This window comes from Drosophila eugracilis, unplaced genomic scaffold, assembly GCF_018153835.1.
Source record: "Drosophila eugracilis isolate 14026-0451.02 unplaced genomic scaffold, ASM1815383v1 contig_2154, whole genome shotgun sequence".
Classification (NCBI taxonomy): Eukaryota; Metazoa; Arthropoda; class Insecta; order Diptera; family Drosophilidae; genus Drosophila; species Drosophila eugracilis.
The window spans coordinates 2,097,092-2,118,471 of record NW_024573038.1 but is presented as its reverse complement, the minus strand read 5'-3'; the positions used below and the strand labels follow the sequence as shown (position 1 = coordinate 2,118,471).

General features: G+C 39.7%; 1 protein-coding gene across 2 annotated transcripts in view; it reads right to left on the bottom strand.

Annotated features, from left to right (window-relative positions):
- The window catches only part of LOC108108599, a 68,331-nt gene continuing 46,951 nt past the window's right edge, over positions 1–21,380 (bottom strand). Inside the window, exons 10-15 of one of the 2 annotated variants that reach the window (XR_001772476.1) lie at positions 15,146–15,333; positions 10,010–10,654; positions 7,840–8,771; positions 5,146–5,504; positions 287–3,468; positions 1–236 (exon numbers count right to left, since the gene is read on the bottom strand). Coding sequence is in view for 1 of the 2 variants with exons in the window: in XM_017216696.1 (XP_017072185.1) it covers positions 3,116–3,468; positions 5,146–5,504; positions 7,840–8,771; positions 10,010–10,654; positions 15,146–15,333 (2,477 nt within the window). In the remaining variant the exon portion in view is untranslated. Of the gene's footprint in view, positions 3,469–5,145; positions 5,505–7,839; positions 8,772–10,009; positions 10,655–15,145; positions 15,334–21,380 lie in introns of both variants that reach the window. The other variant, XM_017216696.1, reaches the window with a different exon arrangement.

Genomic DNA, 21,380 nt, shown 5'->3' with positions numbered 1-21,380 from the left:
TCAAACGGAACAGTTGGCATTCCACCCAGAAACCACCCATCCCCCACCCACAGCCCCAAATTCGGGGCTAATAAAGACAGGTGCGCCGTTTTAAATTTCATTTTTTCCTCAGTTTTATTTTTGCTTAAAGTTCTTTTTTGGTTTTAATTGTCTTGGTTTTTAAATACTCGTTTCATCTATTTGATTCAGTGCGTCATTATTTTAAGGTTTTCCTTTTCCATATACGTATAATATCTCTATATAAATATTTGGTTTAGTTTTTATTTATCATACAAGTGAAACTTACGCTATCAAACGGCGAAAAGAAGTGGGGGATTTCAAAAGTGAACACAAGACATGATCTCTCCATCTCATTGGGTCTCTACTTTGTGTTTTTTAATTAAATATGCGCAGACTGTACGCAGTTCGACTATTTACACAGCTGTCTGTATTTTATTATTATTTACCATCTCGCGCTCAGTTTTCCTCTTTATATTCGTCGTCTACTTTATTTTCGAACATTTCAAATAAATTACATGCAGTGTTTTATGCGCGGTCATAATTCAATTTCTTCAATCGCTCTCCTTTTTTATTCGTAGCTTTTTATCTTTTGGATACTTTTTTTGGATCTACTTTAAACACAGTTGGCACAGAAATTTCCATAGTTTGGTTTGGTTGAGAGAAGGAACTGAACCGAACTGATGATTGAGATGTGAGTTTGTGTGAGTCCGTGTGACAATGGTGGCCAACGAAGTAGTTGCTCTTAAAGCTACCTATTTAAATGCATCGCCAACATCGTTCATTAAATATTTTTGGTTTTTCCTCAATGCATTTTTAGCCTATGCGCCGTTTTTAATTAATTTAATTTGTTTTCATTTTCGTTTTCGTTCTCATATATTTTTCAGTATTATATTATCTCTTATTTGAATGCGTGTAAAATATCCTATATGTATGCTGTGGTGTGTGTCTGGAAATCATAATTCTTTGTTTTTTAGTAAATTGTACAAAGTGCGTTTCGTTCTGGTTTTATCCTTTCTTCTCTTTTATTTTTGTTTTCGGCTATAAATATTTAGGTTATTTGCTATCAAAAAATGCAAACCGAAAATATTTGATTTAATTTATGTATATATATTTCCTTTTTAGTTTTTTTGCTGACTAAATCATATACTCGTATAAATATTTTTTATACACATGCTTGTCGGTAAGGTTCTTTATTGGAGTTGAAATTTTAATGGGTTTTCATGGATGCGGATTCTGCCTGCATGTGGCAGAGGTTCTTAAATTTTAAAATTCTCATTGCGGCCAGTTCGTAATTTTTGTCCTAGTTTAGTGTCTATAAAATAAAGTACTTATGTCTTGCTTTTACGCTCTTCCTTTGGTGTTGGCTTAATCCTACTGCAACTGCCAAAAGTTTGATTGTTTATAAGGGTTATGGGCCGTGTCTTAAGTGGTAAAATACAGTTTGTTACTATTTTCTGTAGTTTTGCCTGTAGTTTTTACAAAGTCCGTTTAACTTTAGGAATATTACTTACTGCAGCTACTTATGGGAAACGATCGATTCTGTTCGAAGTGCGAACATAAATGCTGACATAAAACAAGTAATTGCTCGACAGAAATATTTACATTGATTGGTTTTGTGTTTTATAATCCTTTGGCAGTTCTCTCGATTTCGATTTAGATGGAAAGTGAACATATCTCTGGCTTGGAGTTTCGAGTTCTACTTAATTCATTAATAACAATTGCATTTCATTAACTTGTTGTATCGACTTGTATATAATGTATGTAATAAACCACTAAGTGATGTCCTTTGCTTATGTGTTTGTTTGTGCTGTACGATAAAAAACCCAAAAGTGCCGCCATCTTAATATCTTAATAGACTATAGTTAGCTAGTACCTATACAATATACGTCTCTTGGTGTGAGTATTAATCATGTAAATGCTTCGATTTGCCTGTGTTTAAACATAGTTCAGTATGTGCATGCCTTTGATCACAACACTTTAGAGATTTCCTTCCTCCCAGACCTTTCCCAACTCCGTTTCAAATGCTGCTAACAGTTTTTATTCCTAGTCTAATCCCTTAAAAGTTAATGCTGTTGGGCGTCTGTCAGCCCACCGAGTTGTTCTTTCTATACAATTTCATTGTAGTTTATGATTTATTCTCCATTTAGTTGCTAAATGTCATTTGTTTACTTCCTTTAATGGGTGCTATGTGCCATATGGTAAATATGCCGAAGGCATCTACGAACTGCCCCCGAATCGCTTGCTCTCTAGCTGATCTAACTGCTTTAAAGGTACCTAATTTACAATAGTTTTACTTCCTCTTTTTGCTCGCCGTATGTAGTTTTGAAATATTCTATTTCGTTATAGAATGAAACAAATTAGGAAGAAGTCAAGGCTGGTTAGTATACAAAAATAATTTATGTTAGTCAATGAATGTATGGAAGTTTAGTTTTAAGGTTGTAAAAAATACAATTTTTTCTCATGGTTTGAAGTTATCAATTTTGTTAAACGTCGAAGAGCTTAGGTTATCTAAATAACCTGTAAATATTATATATGTTGAGAATTGATCATAAAATGTATAAATTTTTGTTGATTTTTCTAATTCAATTCTAATTTCAATCACCTTTATCTAAAAAACTGTTAGTTAAATATTTTCATCATTAGAAATTAAAGCTCATAGCTGCAAATATATATCAATATAAGTCTGAGTTCCAGCTCCTGACTTCTTTTTTAAATCAAATTTTAAAAACAAACTAAAAAGTAAGGACTAGCTGATTACGGAAATACAAAGTAGACATTTTCAAAATCATGTACAACTCAATAATCATCATCATTCGCCTACAACTACATACACACATTTCTCGTCAATGCGCATTTTGTTACTCCCAGAAGCGTTTAGAAAAAGTTATCAGCTTAAAATGTAGTTTCATTTAGTGTTCTCATACCTCCAGGCGTCGACTCTGTATCTTTAAAATCTCCAGGCCAGATTTTGAACGGGATCAGCGAACTGATCCATCGGTCAGGCCAGCTCCATGGAAAGCTCCACATGATCATAGCTAATGCCACAGCCGGCGGCAACATATCACACAGTGGTCTCCCGATCCACGTGGATATATTCGACCGGCTGGAGTCCGTGTCAGGAGGCCGGATCGATGTAAAGTGCCTCCTTCTTGAAGTCCTTCTTCAGGGTTCCGATGCTGGCGGCTGAGACGTTGCCGTTGCTCGCTCCGTTCATGAACCCAATGCCCACGCCCATACCGCCCACACCCATTCCACCCACGCCCATGCCGCCCACTCCGGCGCCCTTCTGCACCACCGACTTTTTCCGCTTCCTCATCAGCCCGAACATGCAGAATATCAGGCAGGCGGTCAAAGCAGCCGCAATGCATCCCAGAGCAGCGAAAACGCCTCCCGGCAATTCCAGCAGCTTGCGAGCGGTGCCGCACTCCTCCTCTGATTCATCGAATCCGCTGGGGCAGTTGTGGTGACCTGAAAATAAGAGATCACAGATACACATTACAAAAAAGTTAGAAAACCTCAAGAATGCAGAAAAACAGTTTAAAATCAAAATCAGTAAACCAAACTCAATGAACTTGAGAGTTAAAAAATCTGTTTTCTTTAGTAAATAATATAGAAAACCAATGTATTATTCCACATTTCTCTCAGTGTAAGAAGAGATTCAGTAACCGAGATAGAGGCAGAGTCGAGCGCTGATTGAAAAATTGAAAGTAGATTGGGGTTTTGGGCGGTTAGCGTCGTGGCTGGGTGGCCTACTCTAAGGTTACAAATTGAATGCAGTGTCACTTGAGTGGCCCGTTGGGTCCGAAAGCTTGTTTAATGCCCTGGCTTTTGCGGTTAACCAGCTCCAGATGCAGACGCGCCTGGTTGCCCATAAATAATTGAAGCTAAAAAGGCAAAGTCCAGGCTGGCCTTTGTATTTTTTCCCCCAAGCGTACGTTTTAAAGAGGTCTGTACGGCTTCCGATGTATTAGTGAACTGCAATAATATCCTTTTCAATTTAACACAGATGTATTCTACGCTCCTTTGTAAGTATATACCACGGTTGGATCAGGATTGCCTTTAATTTTACTTCGGTTTTACATTTGTTCACCTAAAAAACAGTTAGCTAAGAAATTTTATGCGGGAATAATGAGCAAAGTGCCTTTAATTAATTATTATAATATTTAAAGACAGTGTTTGTTATAATTTACTCTAAAATAGTTAATGAAAATATATATTCCAGCAAGGGGCTATTCACTGCATTCACTGGTTATATTTAGAAAGGGTATCTAAAATTGTGTATACTTTGCGAATCCTGCACTGTTTTCCTTTGCCCTTCATCTCCCAAGTGCATCGCAAATAAGTTTGGCACAGCTGTTGCGGCCATTTGGTTTGGACTGGGTTTCTGCCGGACTGGGACAAACTTTTTGCGCAAGACATTTCGGGGTTTTGCTGCTGCGGGTTTGTTCAACAACCGGCCATCCCACCAGTCGGCCAACAACCTACAACCAACCAGCACCAACAACCGCCGACAACGACGACCGACCAACGAAGCAACTAACAACCCGACCAGCAGGAGTTGTGCAGCCAGTGTGCAGTTGTCAGGGAAACTTTGCCTGATTACAAAAACGTGGAAAAGCTGCCTCGAAATTAACAGACAAGCCAGCCACAAGTGAAATTTTTGGTTGCCTACTGCCGAGGGCACGCATTTGGACAGGCCAAACCCCAGGACTGAGCGCCACATCACGTACAAATAACGCAAAAATCCAGACTGGGAGGGCAAGCTGGCGACTCTTTTGATACATTTGAAAATTCCTCCAAGTAGGCTCTGCAAAATAGTGAGTAAACGGTGGACTTGATATACACACTTTAACTAACACTTTTACTTTAATAATTGTGCTTATAAAGTCCACATCCTTAGACTCTTAGACTCTAATGATTAGTCTCTAATCATTGCCAAGAATTCAGCATGGTTTAGCTCTTAAACTTTTCTTATTAGTAGTTTTCTGCTGACCCATATTGGTAAACGCATAAAGTTTCTTGGCCACGTCGACTTCTATAAACTAGTTTACCCTCAGTGCTCTCATGCAAAAACCCATTCGGCAACCTTCTGAGAAATGTGGCCTGGGTCTGTGTCTGTGGCCCCAAATTGCAATCTCAACTTACCATCACACCACAGGCTGGCCGCTATGCATGCATCAATTTCAGGACATTTGTATTCGCAGTCTGACTCCTTGGGAAAGAAGCCGAATTCGTTCAGCGTTTCGTTGGCCGTTGCCCCGCCTGCAGAGCCTCCGGCGTTGGCAGCAGATCCTGAACCACTGGTGCCCAGCCCACCGATTCCCGTATTGGTTCCCTGGGAGGATTGGGAGGAAGTCTGGGAGCCCATTCCCGTGGTCACGCTCGCATTCACATGCAGGTCCAACTGCTGCAGCAACGCGTTCTTGGTTCGGTGGATCTCCAGCCACGTGAAGGAGATGTCGCCGGGCTCCTTTAGGATGGGCTCCAGCACCAAGCTGATTGGTCTGGAATATGGATATAAGGGAAACGTTCTTATTAGATCACTGTGGAAAAAAATGTTTTTTTTGTCAAAATATGAAAATAGTTAATATACCGACGCTACCTTTATTGGAATTCAAACAGCAAATACGGAATTTTATTATATTATATCTTTCTATTAGTAGTTCTTTATATTTTATAATCCCATTTTATAAATCCTAAAACTGTAAGAATATGCAAAAATAGCCACCAAGATTTTAAACCCTTCCTTAATGAGATCCTTTGCCTTCTCCCTGGAGTCTGTCATGCTCCACATAACTTTTGTGGCAACTATCTGAGTATATCCTTTACTATTTTCTTGGTTTCTCCATAGCCTAGTAGTTTCTCAAGTGCAACTAATTACTCGCAACTTTCAAGTTTCCATAGACAAAATATCTTGTTCGCAGTTTGGCTTAAGTCGCGCATTAAACGAGTTAGCCGTTGGAGTTTGGTTGCCAGAAGTTCGGCACAATTGCATTCATTTAAAATCGATGAAGCCAAGACTCTCAAATGCGGAATTACAAAATATTTAACCTCTTCTTATTGATTGTAGATTTTCTCCCTTTAACTTTATATTTTCTTGTAGGAAGGTTTTGTTGGTTTTTCGTAACCTTTTATCTTGGAAATAAGTCTTATTTCCAGTTTAACTGGCTTTTTAAAGTCTTTCCTCGTAATAACAGTTCAGCATTACATTACTTTAGAGTGTGGCCATTTTAATTCACAACTGAGTTGAAAAGCCCACAATTAATTATCTAAAAAGGCTCAACACACTCATTAGCCAGCTCCGGATATCCAGTGCAATGTCCAATTACCCTTTGGGGTACCATAAAAATATGTTTTCACATGTCGTCCACAATGCAATATTCCTTCTCATCTTCCTTCCCCGCATCCTTTCGCCCTTTTTTATGTTCTGCGGCGACAAAATTGAGCAAAATGCAAACATGGACAAAGGGGACAAAAAAGTTGACCATAAAATTTAATGGCAACACGTTAAATGCAGGACCAGGAAAAAGGACAGAAGGTTGGTCAACTGCCCGGACTTTTCCCCCAAGAAACGAGTGTAACGTCCAGGTTCAACGGTTCATTTCGGTGGCACGCACCTTGGACATAAATTGCCGGAGCACATACGGCCAAGTTCCAGCGGGCAAAATGCTCTTACCTGAATCACCATCACCCCTTCCCAACCCATTTTCCTCCACCTGTCTTCGCCTCATGCTCGTTTTGCATGCTTCATGTGAACAGCAGAGGTGAAATTTATAGCAGTCCTTAAACAGACGGCAATGGAGTATTGAGATCGTTTAAGGGAAAACTATGTATGTTCTAATCCATTTGGAATTTATATGAAATGCCTTTACATTGTTAGCATTGATAAAATCCCATAAACTAATAGGATAATTTTTAAATTTAAGAGAAAATGCCATTAAACTTGGTAAATTTAGTTTTGTTAAAAGAGAAGCCAACGATTTTTAAGTTTCCAAATACTTATAACTGAAAATACTGAAAACACCTAATTAGTTGACCTTTGCTGTATGCATGAGTTCATGTCTGACGGCCATGTTTGTTTGCTTGGACTTCGTCTCGTTTACGTTTTCATTTTTTCCGTCTCTCATATAGCATATTTCTTTGCGCTCAATTTCCTGTATTTTGTTGCCGTCGTAGCCATTTCCTGTTATTGCATTTTTAAGCAGGACTTTTTGATAGAGCTCCGGGGAGGAGGACTGCGAGCTGGAAGAGCCTGGTACCAGTGCAAATAAGTGCAGGGGGTTTTTGAAATATTAGCAACTATTAAAATGCAATTAATTTTGAGTGAAAAATTCCCAAAAATACTCAAGCTAAGAGGCTTTCTGTGTAGTGTTCAGTTGGTCGAGTGGACTTAACTCACATGCACTTGATAATGGAAAGGAGCCTCCGTGCCATTAGGCATGAATGTTTTCAAGTCCTGTCCTTTCTTTATTTGTATTTTTGTTGGATTTTTAACAATTTCGTGGAGGATGGGTAATTGGTGAGGTCAAGTCTTGTTGGGCGACATCAGAGCGTGAAATTGTAAATATTTCAGTTTCTATTTTTCGCAAATAAAGAAAGTTTTATATTACAACAAAGAATAGTTTGCCACATTTCTTTCATTGAGGGAAAATATTTTTGTTTTCTGTTCAGAAACCAGTAACCCAGATATAAGACATCTTTGTATTTATACTTCCATTTTTGGCACTGATTAAGCCACAAATTATCACAAAACTATACCGTTTTTAAATAGGAACATATTTAATTATTACCTTTCTTATTTGATAAACAAATTTGTATTGAATGGTCTTTCCCACTTACTTGTTCATGAACAAGGGCTGCCCATTGGTCCAGTCCTCGGAGAAGATGTGCAGCGACATTGGCCTGGGTCCACTTTGCGCCGGACAAACCACCCTCATGGGTCGCAGAGGTCGTCCGGAATAAATCATCAGTCGATTCTTGGTGTGACACCTCATGGCATCTTCGGAGGTGGGATCCACTGGCAGATAGGCGCCCCAAGTCTGAACGAAGAGCGACCTCTCAGCCGATTGGGCTTCAATGTACCAGGCCAATCCCTCGCAACTGGCATCCTGGGTTTTTAGTGGATACTTAAGCTCATCCTCTCCTCCGGCTCCCTTGAGTTTCAACTGCTTCCTACAGTCCGGCTGCCTCTTGAACTCATACGAAGCTGAGAAGAAGACATCCGCAAAGTCCTCCGATATATTCAATCTTGTAACCGTGAATGAGAGCTCCATAATCCTCGAATGGGAAACGAAGGTGAGAGGGGCATTGCTGTACAAAGCACTGGAATTATCGCAGAAGCAGCCCAGTTGGATTTTCACATCCCTGAATGGAACGTCAAACAGCCGCAGCTCCGTGATGCGACCCTCGGGATCCAGTTGATTGCAGCGGGGTCTACCCGTATGCAGATCGGAGTCCGTAGTACAGGACGTACCCTCGCCAAAGGAAACATTATGTAGTACCAATTTGACCCTTTCCGAAGGACCCGCTTCAAAGCGATACAAGCAGGTTATATTTTTGGCACCACCTCGTCCGTAGAGGAACACATTCCTTGGAACTTGGATGTTGCCCTTGCGCTTCTTGAAAATTCTTGAGCAGAGTGGCGGTACAGGGTCTTCTCCCCGTCTTCCAGCCCAGGTTTCACCACCTTGTTCCGTGTCTACGAACTCGTAGTTAAGGGCAAACTGCGCTGGGAATAAGGCGGTGCCTGTGTGCGTGTGGAACTCCAGTTTCTGTAAAGGAAAAAGGGAACACTTAGCATTGGGATACACTATAAAGTATTTAACAGTCAATATAACATTTAATATATACATTTTAGCTCTTCTTAAGCTCTTCTTGTGTACATTATTCCCTCTAACCATATATATAAACTAATTTTTAATTTTAAGAGCCGAGATCTGATTAATCTTAAAAAAAAAGTAAGCTAAACGCCATATTTTAAGTTGGTTGTAGATACTTTATACTATAATCAAGGGCAAGTATGCATAGGTATTTCTTGATATGTACGAAGTTTTAAGGTTTTTAACTTCGTAATGATTTTCGTCTGAGTGTAGGATTGCACAATGCGCGGAGGCTTCAATTTGGCATCACAATATTTGCAGTTCATATTTGTCAACGACGAGCGACGTCAAAAAGGCTAAGCAAGCTTATTGCGGTTGTCTGTTTGTCCGTGCATACCGCCTGCCGTGCTACCCTCCGCTGCCCCGCCCTAGGCCACGCCTCCGCCCACTTGCCACCCAGCGTATTTGCCTTTGTGTGCTATGTGTGTGTGTGTGTGTGTGTGGGGCTTTGGCGAATTTGAATTTGGCGCCCGCCTCTGGGAAATTCGCTTTGCTCCTTCGTTATTTGTGCACGTCTGGCGATGCAGTCGAGTGTTTAATTTGATTAATTTTGTCAAGTTTAAAGCAAACACGAAACGCTCTGCACTCTGCCAAAAAATTCCCAGTTTCCAGTGTTCGGCTCTCAGTTCTCCAGCTGCGTTTTATTTATTTGTGAGGGCCCTTGGGCGTGCCAAATTGGGCACTCGGCATTCGTTACTCGCCAACAGCCAAGGTGCAGTCACAAAGTCGTGTTTTCCTGCTCCTTTAGTTTTATTTTTATAAGCCATGGCCCAAAACGTACAAAGCAAACAGCGGCAGCTGACAAATTAGAAAAGTCCTTTGGTTAAGTTCTTATTTTCGTTGATTTCGTCGTTATGGCCAGTGCCGCCTGAAGGTAGGCTACTGTTTCGATTGGTCTGCCGTTGGCTGTTGATGAAGTGCTGCCTAGCTTTAGGCAGCTATGCAAAATTTTATTAAGTTTAAAAGTTATTAAAGTAAAATGCCTTTTAAGGAATAATGCTGAAAGAATTTTTTTCAGAAAATTGTGTATAGTCATTTAAATCTACCTTAAACCTTAAACTTAAATATTAATGAAGTTCAGTAGTATTTATATTTGAGGCACTGATATTATCTATTTTTGGCTAACTTACCAAATCTCTTCCGGTGCTCACATAGCTCTCCAACGGACTGCACGGCCTTTGTTTATTGCCACCCATTACGGCACTACTGCCGCTTACTCCACTTCCAATGGCTGTATGATCACACAATTTTGGAGTCTCGTAATCGTAGATTTCCAGCATAAGTCGCCTTTTTCCCTTGGTGCTCATTAAGGCCACGGCACTGTTTCGATCCGAACTAACGACTGCAGCAGCTGAGACTTCTTTCGAAGACTTGCCACTGGATATAAAGTTAAGGCTATCCTTGACTCCGGATATAGGTTTACCAGAGCCACCAGATGATCCTCCACTAGGACCTCCTCCCTGGTAGCCACTGTACTTGTTCTCCTGGTTAAAAACACTCGACTGCGTCGGTCCATAGATGTAGGTGTCCACCGGGTTCCAGGCATTGTCAATGTTCACCCGCAGATTCCGATTTAGCTTCGGATTGCTGGCACTATAGTAGTAGCTGCCGTAGTTACTTTGGTTCAAGAGGGTGGGCTTACCCCCGTCCGCCGATGAGGCAACGGGAGGTGGTGGAGGCGGTTGGCCGGTGGTTGAACTTGTCGATTTCATGGGCACATATGTCCCATAACTGTCCCACATCCTCAGGCGGGTTATCCACGGTGGCAGATCGCTCTGGAGTAAGACAATTGTAGAGTGAAAAAGAAAGCGAACACATGTTATTGTTTAATTCTCTTGTTGACATTATTTCTATGTACACTAGGAGAAATTTAGATATCTAGGAAAGACATTTTAAAATATTTTATCTATTCTTGTGGGTATATGGAATTTTCCCAAAACATTTTGTTCTAAATAAGCCTTTAGCATCATTTCGAAACTTAAGAATTAATACTATAACAACATAAATTATTGAACGAAATTGACTTTACTACCTCAAGATCTTGTTAATTATTTTCATAATTTTTTAATTATTCAAAATCCAATTTCCTTTAGAAGTACTTAGAGTTTTTCCTGAGTATGCAGAGTATGTGTCATGTTTTTCATCCCACGCGTTTTTCACGCTTTCCCTTTGGCCGCTTGTTTCCCCATTGTTAGTTTGCCCGCTCGCTCTTCGTTTGTCACATGTCATATTCAAACAGTTCCAAGTGTGAGTTATTTGTCGTTTGTCACTGTCCCCGGCCAGAACCCCTCCCCCCTCCATACTCGACGGCTTTTGTAGTTGTAGTCACAGTCTTTGCATTCTTCAGAGTCTCCTTGCTGCGTGTTGTTGTTTGCAGGCATTAAATATTTTTCCTAGACGCCTCCTGGCTGACAATGTTTATGTTTTGCCCCGCTCGGCTCCACTCCATGCCATTCCGCCTAGGCCCTGATTATTGTTGACTGTGTTAATAATGAAAAAGACAGTTGCAAACAGCTGTGGCTTGACTGAAGAAACTGAAGTAACAGACTCCGGACCCGGACAAAGTCGCTTGCTCGAAGTGTCGGCCCAGAAACTAACTGACAGCCATTTAAGCCCGGTGCCTTCGTTCATTTCATTTACTTGATCTGCCTGGGAAGTTTAACTATTCAGCTTGGAATTTCTTAACATTTAAAGTGCTCTCACAAAATGGGAGTCTAAAATTAAATTTGTATGTTTAGAGTTTTAGAGGAAGTCCAGCTGGTAAAAGATTTCCAGCATTTTTTGGCTGCTTTTAATCCTAACAATAAATATGAATAAGGTTGCTTAATAAACTGATTTTCCCCTTCATAAACTCATACGAGATGGTAAGCAGATAGGTAAGTTGCATTCACAAGCACATGGAATCCGTGCCTACCATCAAATTCACAAAATTCATCAATTGCCAACACTTTCTCCGCTTTCAAATTTAATAAATTCCACAGACAGCTGCAACTTGATTACTTTCACACATTCTTCGAAGCATTTTCGAAGGACGAAGAGACAGTTGGAGACTTTCCACCTGCCGTCTAATCAGATAAAATGCCAAACAGCCTTCCACAAACTCAAGGTCGTTCCCTGTCTAGACTGTAGATGTGTTCCACATGAAACAGAGAGAGGCGTCTAATTTATTTTTGGTAGACAGATTCACCGAGCGTTTGTGAAATTTCGGTGCCAATTAATTTGGCAAACCCATTGAAAAAAAGCGGAAAGAGAGCAGATAAATGGTGACTGAACTCTCAGCCAACACCCACACAATTGTCTCTTCCGTTTTTGGGCCACGCCCCCCACCGCAGGATGCTGCCTCTGTCCGTGTCAATTGCAGTTGCCTCACCTACACTTTAAATTGCGAAAAATGAAAAGCTGCCAGCAGCACACAAATAAACAAAAAACGAGAAAAACGAAATATATATCGAGGGGGCAGCCAGTGAAATAAAGCAAAACAACTTTGCAGTAACACCTACTATCTGTACACCTACCGCCCACTCAGCCACCCACTTTACAGGGGAAGAAACAAAGAGTAGGTTGATATCTAAGGCAGCCAAATGTGGGTCAAAAGGAATTCATTCTAGAATCAATTTCTTGATTCTCTAGATGGGACAAGGATAGTAAAAGGGACATACTAATATATCCTATAGCAAGGACTCTAGCAGGCTTAGTTTAATTTAAAATGCTTGATTTTGTCTCAGTGCACTCATCTCGCCCCTCTTTAGCGGCTACAAGCGGGAGTACAATAAAAAGTGACAGAACAAAAATATGTGTAAAATAAAACACAAAACGGGCGACTCCGGTGGGCGGGAGTACGGGGAAATGGGGAATGGAAACGGCAAAAACAGTTCATGAATTTTGTAACAGCGAGGAAAAAGTGACAAAAACAAAAACAGCAGCAGGTACTGGGGAAACTGAAGTCATTGGAACGTGGGCGATACCATTTTTTGCGGGGAGGCGGGAACGCGGGGGATAACAACAAGCTCACAAACAAGTGAATGCGAATTTTCTAAAATAAAAAAGGAATGGAATGAAAAATAAAAACAAACATACACAAACTGACACACAGCAAGGAGAAAGCGAGGCAAAACAAACTTTTTAAATTAAGAACCAAAGTTAAAACTCGGTGGCAAAAAAAAAATAAAAAACACAATGGGAACGGGAATGATTGGAGTGGAGTGTGGCAGCGGTGGAATGCTGAAAATACTTGTAATGCGACGACATTTATGAGACCACGCCAGGCGTTGACATGTCCCCCATATCATTCCACTTCACCTTCTATTATTTCAATTCACATTGGAGCCCTCTGATCTTTCGGGCCATGTTGCAAGTGGGAGAAATGCCGGGGAGTTCCAAGCACTTAGACAAGCAGCTTTGCAAGTCGACAGCGATTTAAGCTTGGAATTTAAAAATTCTAAAGTCAGCTTCCAGCTTAAATTTTGAAACTTTTAAATAACGTTTTAAAGGTAGGTACTGCTGGCAGGAACTGTGATAACTCAAAGTTCTGCTGGGTGTTTTTTAAAAACTAAAATCTTTCATATATTTTCAATGTAATAAACAATTTTTTCTTAATCGTCTTAGATATCATAAAAATGGAGATTGTGCCTTTACCTAAATGGTATTTATAGGTATGCCATACCAAAGGCAAATATCTTAAGAATTATTAATATATATTAAGGACGATAAGTATGTCTTTGTCCCCTTTTGCAATTACTTCTCTTGCTGTTATGACCTGACTCGCGCATAAATCACCGCACTTTAACATAAATCAGAGCCCCTTGTCGCAGACCCTCCATTCTGCAACTCGAATGAACTTTCGCCTGGCCTACCCTAAATGACCATTCAGTTATCCGGGGACAGGGGCAGCATTTCATCCTTTGAGGCACTCGCTGACCCGACATTACGCGCTATCGTGGTTCGTCCAGGCGAACTCAACATTCTACCTTGACACAATTCACGGACCGTTAGGCAGGCGACAACGAACATTTTAAATGCACACACCACTATGATGAGAGCACTGAGAGAAATCGACTAAAAAGTGTCTAAGAGTATGCAGTGGAAAATTGATAGTTAGACCTGAACATTAATTTTATATGAAATAGTTTGTAGCATTCTTTTCGGCTCCATTTTTAATTCCCTTTTGACCCTAGAGATCAGTTAAGTATAACTGTTTTTGGTGAAGGCCTTGGCTGTTTCTTTCTCTGCAATTGAGAAAGAGACAGATGGACAAGTGTCGAAAGAGAGAGCAGGACATTAATCTAACCCTCTGTTGTTGTTGTTGGCAGTGCCGCATTTTGACGCAGTTGCATTTGCTGGCGGGCAGGCTTTCACTTAATTATACATTTTATATGGTGCATTTCTATGGCTGCATTTTTAATTGGCCAGCAGAGACAAAGTGTCGACCGACTGGCACTAATAGCAATCCAAGTTGAGGGGATCTGGAGACACATTCTATATATGTAAGCTGATGAGGAGGCAGAGGGAGCTGAAAACAATGCCATATGGAGGAGACGCCGCTGGCGTAGACGCAGTGCATTTAAAAGACAATGCGAACAGCAAACTGTGTGAGCCACCCACAACCACCCGACAACCCTCACCCACCCAAGACACATCCCGCCTGCATCCCTCCCCTGGTCATAAATTTTATGCATTTATGTAAACGGTTAACTATAACAGGAGCTGAATGCCCACACTGGCATTTAATAATAATAAATCGTTGCATTTGTAATGATTTCGTTGAGGAAAATGTATGTTTAATATATAATATATTATATTATAGCTTCAGTCATCTATTAAATTTACATCGATTTTAGGGAACATATTTCTCGTTACATAGATTTTTAAAGTATTTTTCCAAATAAACATTTAAACTAAAGAATTATTCACAATTATCTAGCTAAACATGTCCATTGAAACTCATTATAATATAAAATTAAAGCATTTATATAAATTGCAATACTTCTAAATAATTTTAAGGCTTTTCTTTATTGATTCAACCTATTAGGCCACATAAGAACTGTCCCAAAATAAGCAAAATTAAGGTATATGTTCGTATCTAATTGAAGTGTTTTTGATGAGAGTAAAATATCAGAAAACATGAAAGTATTTTATCGATCAGAGACACATTCTTAATTTAAGATACATTTTTTACAGTGCATTCCCTTACCCACCCCTCGACTACCATTCGGTTAAACGCTTTATGGCGCAAACACAGACGCTCAGCAAAACTCTACTCAACTCACCCGTCCCAGCGTATTGTTGTCGTGTATCGCCTGCTGCAGGATCTGCAGATTGTAGCTGGTGAACGATAACCAAATCAGGTCACCAGGATATCCGTGAAAGTGGTACGTGCATGTCGTATTCGGCGGAAGCGTGTGACGCGGACTCACAATGCGTCCCATGCGACCGCGACGCGAGAATAGCACATCATCTGGAAAAATGGAAAAAAGGCAGGGGAGTGAGTGTGGAAGATTATAATATTCACATATAGTATATATATATATATAGGATATAGATATTTATGTACACCGATATACACAGCAGCTCGTCCTTCTCGTCGCTTTTTAATATGTCCTAAGAACGTTGTATGACAAGCGGCTTACACGTGATTTAGGTTAATTTACAATGTGTGCCTGGCTGGGGTTTTGTTTTTATATATATTATTTTTATCTCTGTTTGCAGATAGTTATTACAAAATACAAAGTAAAGGGAATAACTCATCAAATGGAGATCGAGCTCTAACATAGAATTAAGACTTTGTTAGTTTAATAATTTGTAGAAAAAGACTAAATGAATTTGATGAGCTCCTTTAAAGGACTCATCTGCTCGTGGGTAATTTTTCAGTATAACCTAAATTTTTTGGTAGAATTCTAACCCAACCGTATCATCATTAATCACACCCCACTTTGTGCAACATTTGAGATGAATACAATGTTAAAGCTCCGGCAGTTGCCTAATGTTGCAATTCCGGCTCTTGGCTTTAATTAAAGTTGCCAAAAGGAAGCGGCAACAAAGAGCAGCGAAACGAACCGGGCTAACAACGCGGAGAGCAAACCAAAACCCAGAGCTACACAGCCTCGGCCTGGGACAACTTTGGCAACTTTTGATTCAAGTGACAAATTAAAAAAGGCAATGGGAGCAAAACAACGCCGCAAAAAGCGGAGGAGCAAGGCAAAAGGCAACATCTACTCGGCGTTTCAATTGGCAAAAGTCGCCACGTTTTGTAGCAATGCGGCAGCAGGAAAAGCTGGGATGGAGAAACAGGGGGAGGGTATTCAGAGGAAAAGCGGCGCTGGGTGAAGTGCCAGTCGATATAAAGGAAACAATCGTCAACGGTATCGATGATAACACCTGCGTCGATTCTAGCCGCTGCGACAGCTTTTCCAACTTCCCAGCGAAAGAGGCCAAAAGACTTTTGATGTGTGCCGTGCCGCATCGAGTGGCAGACAGAAGGGAAAAGTTGCTGCAGCTGCCACAAGGCAAAAGTTGTCGGCCCACTGAGCTGCTACTCTCTTTTTTGGATGCGGAGGGGAGAAGTTGAAGAATCAAGCCAGTTGGAAACCTGCTCCCCCCAGTCGAATACACTTTAAAAATTGTGGTTAATAAAAGCTCAATGGTTATCGTTAAGTAACTGTGTTCCAATTAATTATGTTTAGAGTTTCTCCTAAGATATATCTTTTGGATTTGAATAAGTAAGAAGGAACTAAAAACTTTACTAGTACGAAAAGAGTCCCCAAGCTTAACAAATCTTGTAACTTTAAGGTACATTTTCTTCAAGTGTTCTGTATGCGAGAGTACTAGCTAAGTAATACGTTTTTATGAGATTTTTATTGTCACATTTCGCTGGTTGTGTGGCATATAAAAGTAAAGTGGCCTTTAAACATGAGCTGCTCTCTTGAAAGCAGCGAAAGCAGAATGGGAGTTTAAAAAGCGTTGCCTACATTCGGGCGCCGAGGAAGTAAGCCGCGGGGATAATATTTACGCACATTGTTTTTGAAACCTCGAATCCATTGTTCATTCGATTTCTGTCATTTGAAATATACAAATCAAATTGAACTCGCATTTCAAATGCATGAGACAGTATGATTTTTTAGGCCCTTCTGCGCATAGTGGCTCAACCAAAGTGAACATTCATTAAATTTGCAGTCGAAACTGTCAACAGAAATCTCAATAACATTTTTCAACTAGCTGGGGAATTGTGATTTCACATAGCAACTAAAATGCTCAAAATAATCGACAACTCGGCACACGAAAGATACACATACACCGACGGGCTATAGGTGTGCATATTCGAGTGTGTGCGAGTGTGGCAATGCATATGGCACATGAAATGTAATCATTGGCCATTCCTGCCATGGCACCTGAATTAGTTAACAGATGGCCTGGAGCACTCATATCTAGAGATGGCAATATGACTCTTGCTAAAACTAATGCTGGCAGGAATTTGACAAAATACATGGATTTCTATTGGTATTTTAATAATGAAATAATATTTTGGAATATTAGTTTAACAAAAAGCAGTTCCTCAAATTAGTTAGAACTTTCCCAACATAAAGCTATATATTTAAGTACAACTTTCCAACTATTTTTCAACAGATATCATATTATAATCATTATTCGATTCCCTTGAGATTAGGACTTATTCTACATAATTATCTGATTATTTGGTTTCTTCTTTAAGTAAAGTAAAGCTGAATTTCTTACATCTGTATATAGAAGTTTTTCTTCTCACACAAGTAATAGTATCGAATGGCACTCAGAAAAAAGAAAAATACACGAGCACACCTCTAATTTCCGCTGGAACTCAGCTGGCTACAGTTGCACGAGTTGGCTGTAATAAATTTCGCTTCGACACATTTGCGCTGACTGCGTGGGCCCTACAACAATGAGTGTTCCTGGCTACAGGACCCTCTGATATATATATATAGATACTTATATATCGCCACTATATAGTCACACATACACACGCACGGAAATAATTCAAGCCAGTGCGATTCGCAGGCGAGACTGTGTGGGTGCGTAATAGTAGCAATAATAATAATATGCTTATCAGCTGGCCATAAAGTGCGACTATCGAGTGGCAACACTGGGCAGACAGGTGTGTTTGTGGGGGCAGGCGGAAACCCTGGACCAGGTATAGGAAACCGCAAGCGCTGCCAATAAAATTGTTATTTCTGCGATTTATTATTAGAGTGCATTTGGGCCGCCGGCGGTGGCGAAATGTTGGCAAACGACGGACGAGGGCCAATGGTGGCTGGCTTTTGTATTTTTTGCCTTGGCCAGAGACCGCAAAATGTAGTCGCAACACATTTGGGGCATTAAATTATGGGGTGTTACTTTTATTGATTGCAGGGGCGCAATGGAGGAGAAGCTGGTCCTGGAAGCTAACTATTGCTGATTGAGTAGCATTTCCATTCCCATTCGCATTCGCATTCGCACTTCCCATTCCCATTCATGCCCATTTTTCCCGTTGATTGTTTATTGGATTGCCGCAGTGGTTGTTGTTTTTCGATTTTCGAGGGCGAACCCTGGCGCAAATTAAATAGAACTCGCCCCCGCAGGCTGTTATGTATATATATATATATATCTGTATATCTGGTATATCGGCCCAGGGCATAGAATTCCCCAACTGGGCCTGTTTATTTTCGTTCTATGCTGCATTACATTCAACACATTCAAACAATTAGCCAGACCAAAAACCGAGCCGAATCGAGACTATTTCCAAACAGGAGCATTTAAAATGCAGAGGGTCCTGCTGCGTATATATCACTTAATGGATTGTCACGCATATTTGATGCCGCTGAATTGGTTTTTGTTGAATTGCCGGTAAATCGCCATAAGCCTAATGGTCATTCAACATTAAATTGATGAATTTTCCAGACGCTTTGGGCTGATATAAATTCGTTTCTTTTATTTTTTAGTTTTTTATCATTTTATTATGCATTTATTCAAGTCTAACTTAGCTTTCTAAGTGACTTATTTTAAGCAATTTAAAACCTTTTAAAGATTTATAATTAATATAAAGATTAAAATGGATTTTGTAGTAGTTTTGGATTTATAGGAATATTATGTTCCATGATGAAAACTCTTTACTACCAAACCGGCATGCAACCAAATTAAAATACGAATTTCGATGATGGTTTTTGTGTAACCAAAGTAAGCCCAAAATAAACATTTTTAAATTTACCAATAACCAAAATGATTGCAGCCAGAAAATAATAAACCCGAAGCCAAAAAGCGAAATATGATTGGCCCGGCGAGCAGAGCAAATTAAACGTAATAAATAATAAATGAGAGGCAAACAAAAACAAACATTTTACGCCTCAAACCCCTTGCCCCAGTTTTTGGCAACACATTTACGTATGTGCATCAGATCGAGCAAGTTAATTATGTTTTTGTGCCCGACCAAAACCGAAATTTACCAAATTTACGAAATTTCCAGCTGGGGGCAGAAAGTAGCATAATAAATATATGCAGAGGCATGCCCCATGTCCCCAATGGAAATATTCGCATTTCGAGTGTTTGCCCTACTAATTAATTTCCATGGAAAATTAAGTTGCCAAAGCTTTCAGCCAATTAATGTTTGGTTTCGCCAGAGTTAAAGGATTCAGAAAAGAGAAATTCAAATTGATGAACGCCCTTTAAATTCGCCTTTCTTTGCAAAACATTTCCCGGTAAACAAGCTGTAATATTTTCAATTTTATTTGCCTAAAAATCAAATCCCACAAAAAATGGCATACAGTTAATAGGAAGCTGCAACAATTTTGCTCTTCATTGACAAATTCACGTTTAAATATTGATATTACAGAAAAGCGCATACACACACATGCGAAAGCACACATACACTCCCTCGCACACACACACATCTACATTCGAATGCAAATAAAATGTTGCCGTTATGTGCAAATATGCTAATTTGTTGTTTGCCAATCATCCGCCCATCCCCCGACATCCTCCCTTGGCCATTTCTGTTGTTGTTCTCTATTGCTTCCTCTTCCCATCCGCTGATTGCAAACAAAATTGCAACTCAATAAGCAAACTAAACAGCAAATACTCGCCAGCTCCGCCAACATCGCAATCCCATTTCCTTCGACTTTCCCCCCTGAGAGCCATGAGGAAAAACCAGAGAAATCCAACCGATATCAATGTATGCGGTTGCGTGTCTCGCAAACACCAAATAAGATTTAATTGCCAGCCATTCGGAAAAACTGTTTCTACTTAACTGCTTTAAGTCGGCTGGTGCTGGGATATTTAATAAATATACACAAAAATATATTAAATTGTTTAAATAAATGATCTTCTTTTATAATATTACATTATAAAACACTTTAAATAAATAAAAATATCGGATGTTTAAGTGAAATTTAAGTTTGCAAGTTACAAAATGCCATTCCCCTAATTAAACATATTTGTTTTCCCACCTAAAAAGTGTTTAATTAGCATGTTTACCATACAAATTTTAATCAACTAATGTGGGTGTTTTCCATAGCCGTTTTCCTCTTTTTTAATCCTTTTCATTTCACAGAACACCTTTAATTTAACATATTACCGCCCCGACCAACTTTTCACTAACACATTTAATAAAAATTTCCTTTGTCTTTGGCCGCCGTTCCACGCTTCATTGTTTGCTTTCCCTTTCTTTGTTTTCGTCTGTTGACTTTATGAAATTAAAAAGGAAAATTTCCACAAACGTTCACAGGGAGAAATGAAAAAGAAGGCAACAAAATTGAAAGGTTTTGTTTAAAGTTTGCTGAAAAACTTTACAAAACTTTAGGTGTAACAACAGCTGAGGGCGGCGCTGAAAAATGGCCTGGGTTGGGGGTAGGGAGTTGGGAGTTGGGTGGTCTTAGGGGAAACTTAGGTTCAGCGGGGCGAATCGGTGATTCCCCCAACTATGTCATCAACAATAATCCGTAAATCAATGAACAGAAAAACGGCCAAGGGACGACTGGCTAAACTCCGGCTGTCAAATAAAGCTAAAATTGAAATGTTGAAAGTTGTTTAATCCCGAGCCCTTTTAAAAGGTGTTTAATTTATAATTCCTTTATGAATATTAAGAAAAATGGTAATTAGTAAAGAAATAGGAAACTTGAAAAGTAGAAAATGTGAGAAATTATTTTACACAAACAATCTAAAGTTTTTGTACTGTGATGGAATATTGTTCTGCCATAGTTCGAAAGGCTAAAGCAGGATGTAATTGAAGACACTTAAAGCCTGATTTAGTCCTAGAAAATCTCCAGAAAAATCCAGATTCATAGCAAGTTAGTAACATTTTTAAAGAGATTTTTAAGAATTTCTTAGGGTTAAATCCCGAATTATTCCCCGTTTGTATGGCAATAAATTGCCAACATCTGTGATTCCCCTTTTCTCGATAACTGCTTGCGAATTCCTCTCGTGCCTGCTTAGTAGGCATAAATGATTTGGGCAAATCTTACAGCGATTTCATATATAGGATAATTTATTTGCCAATTCTGATTG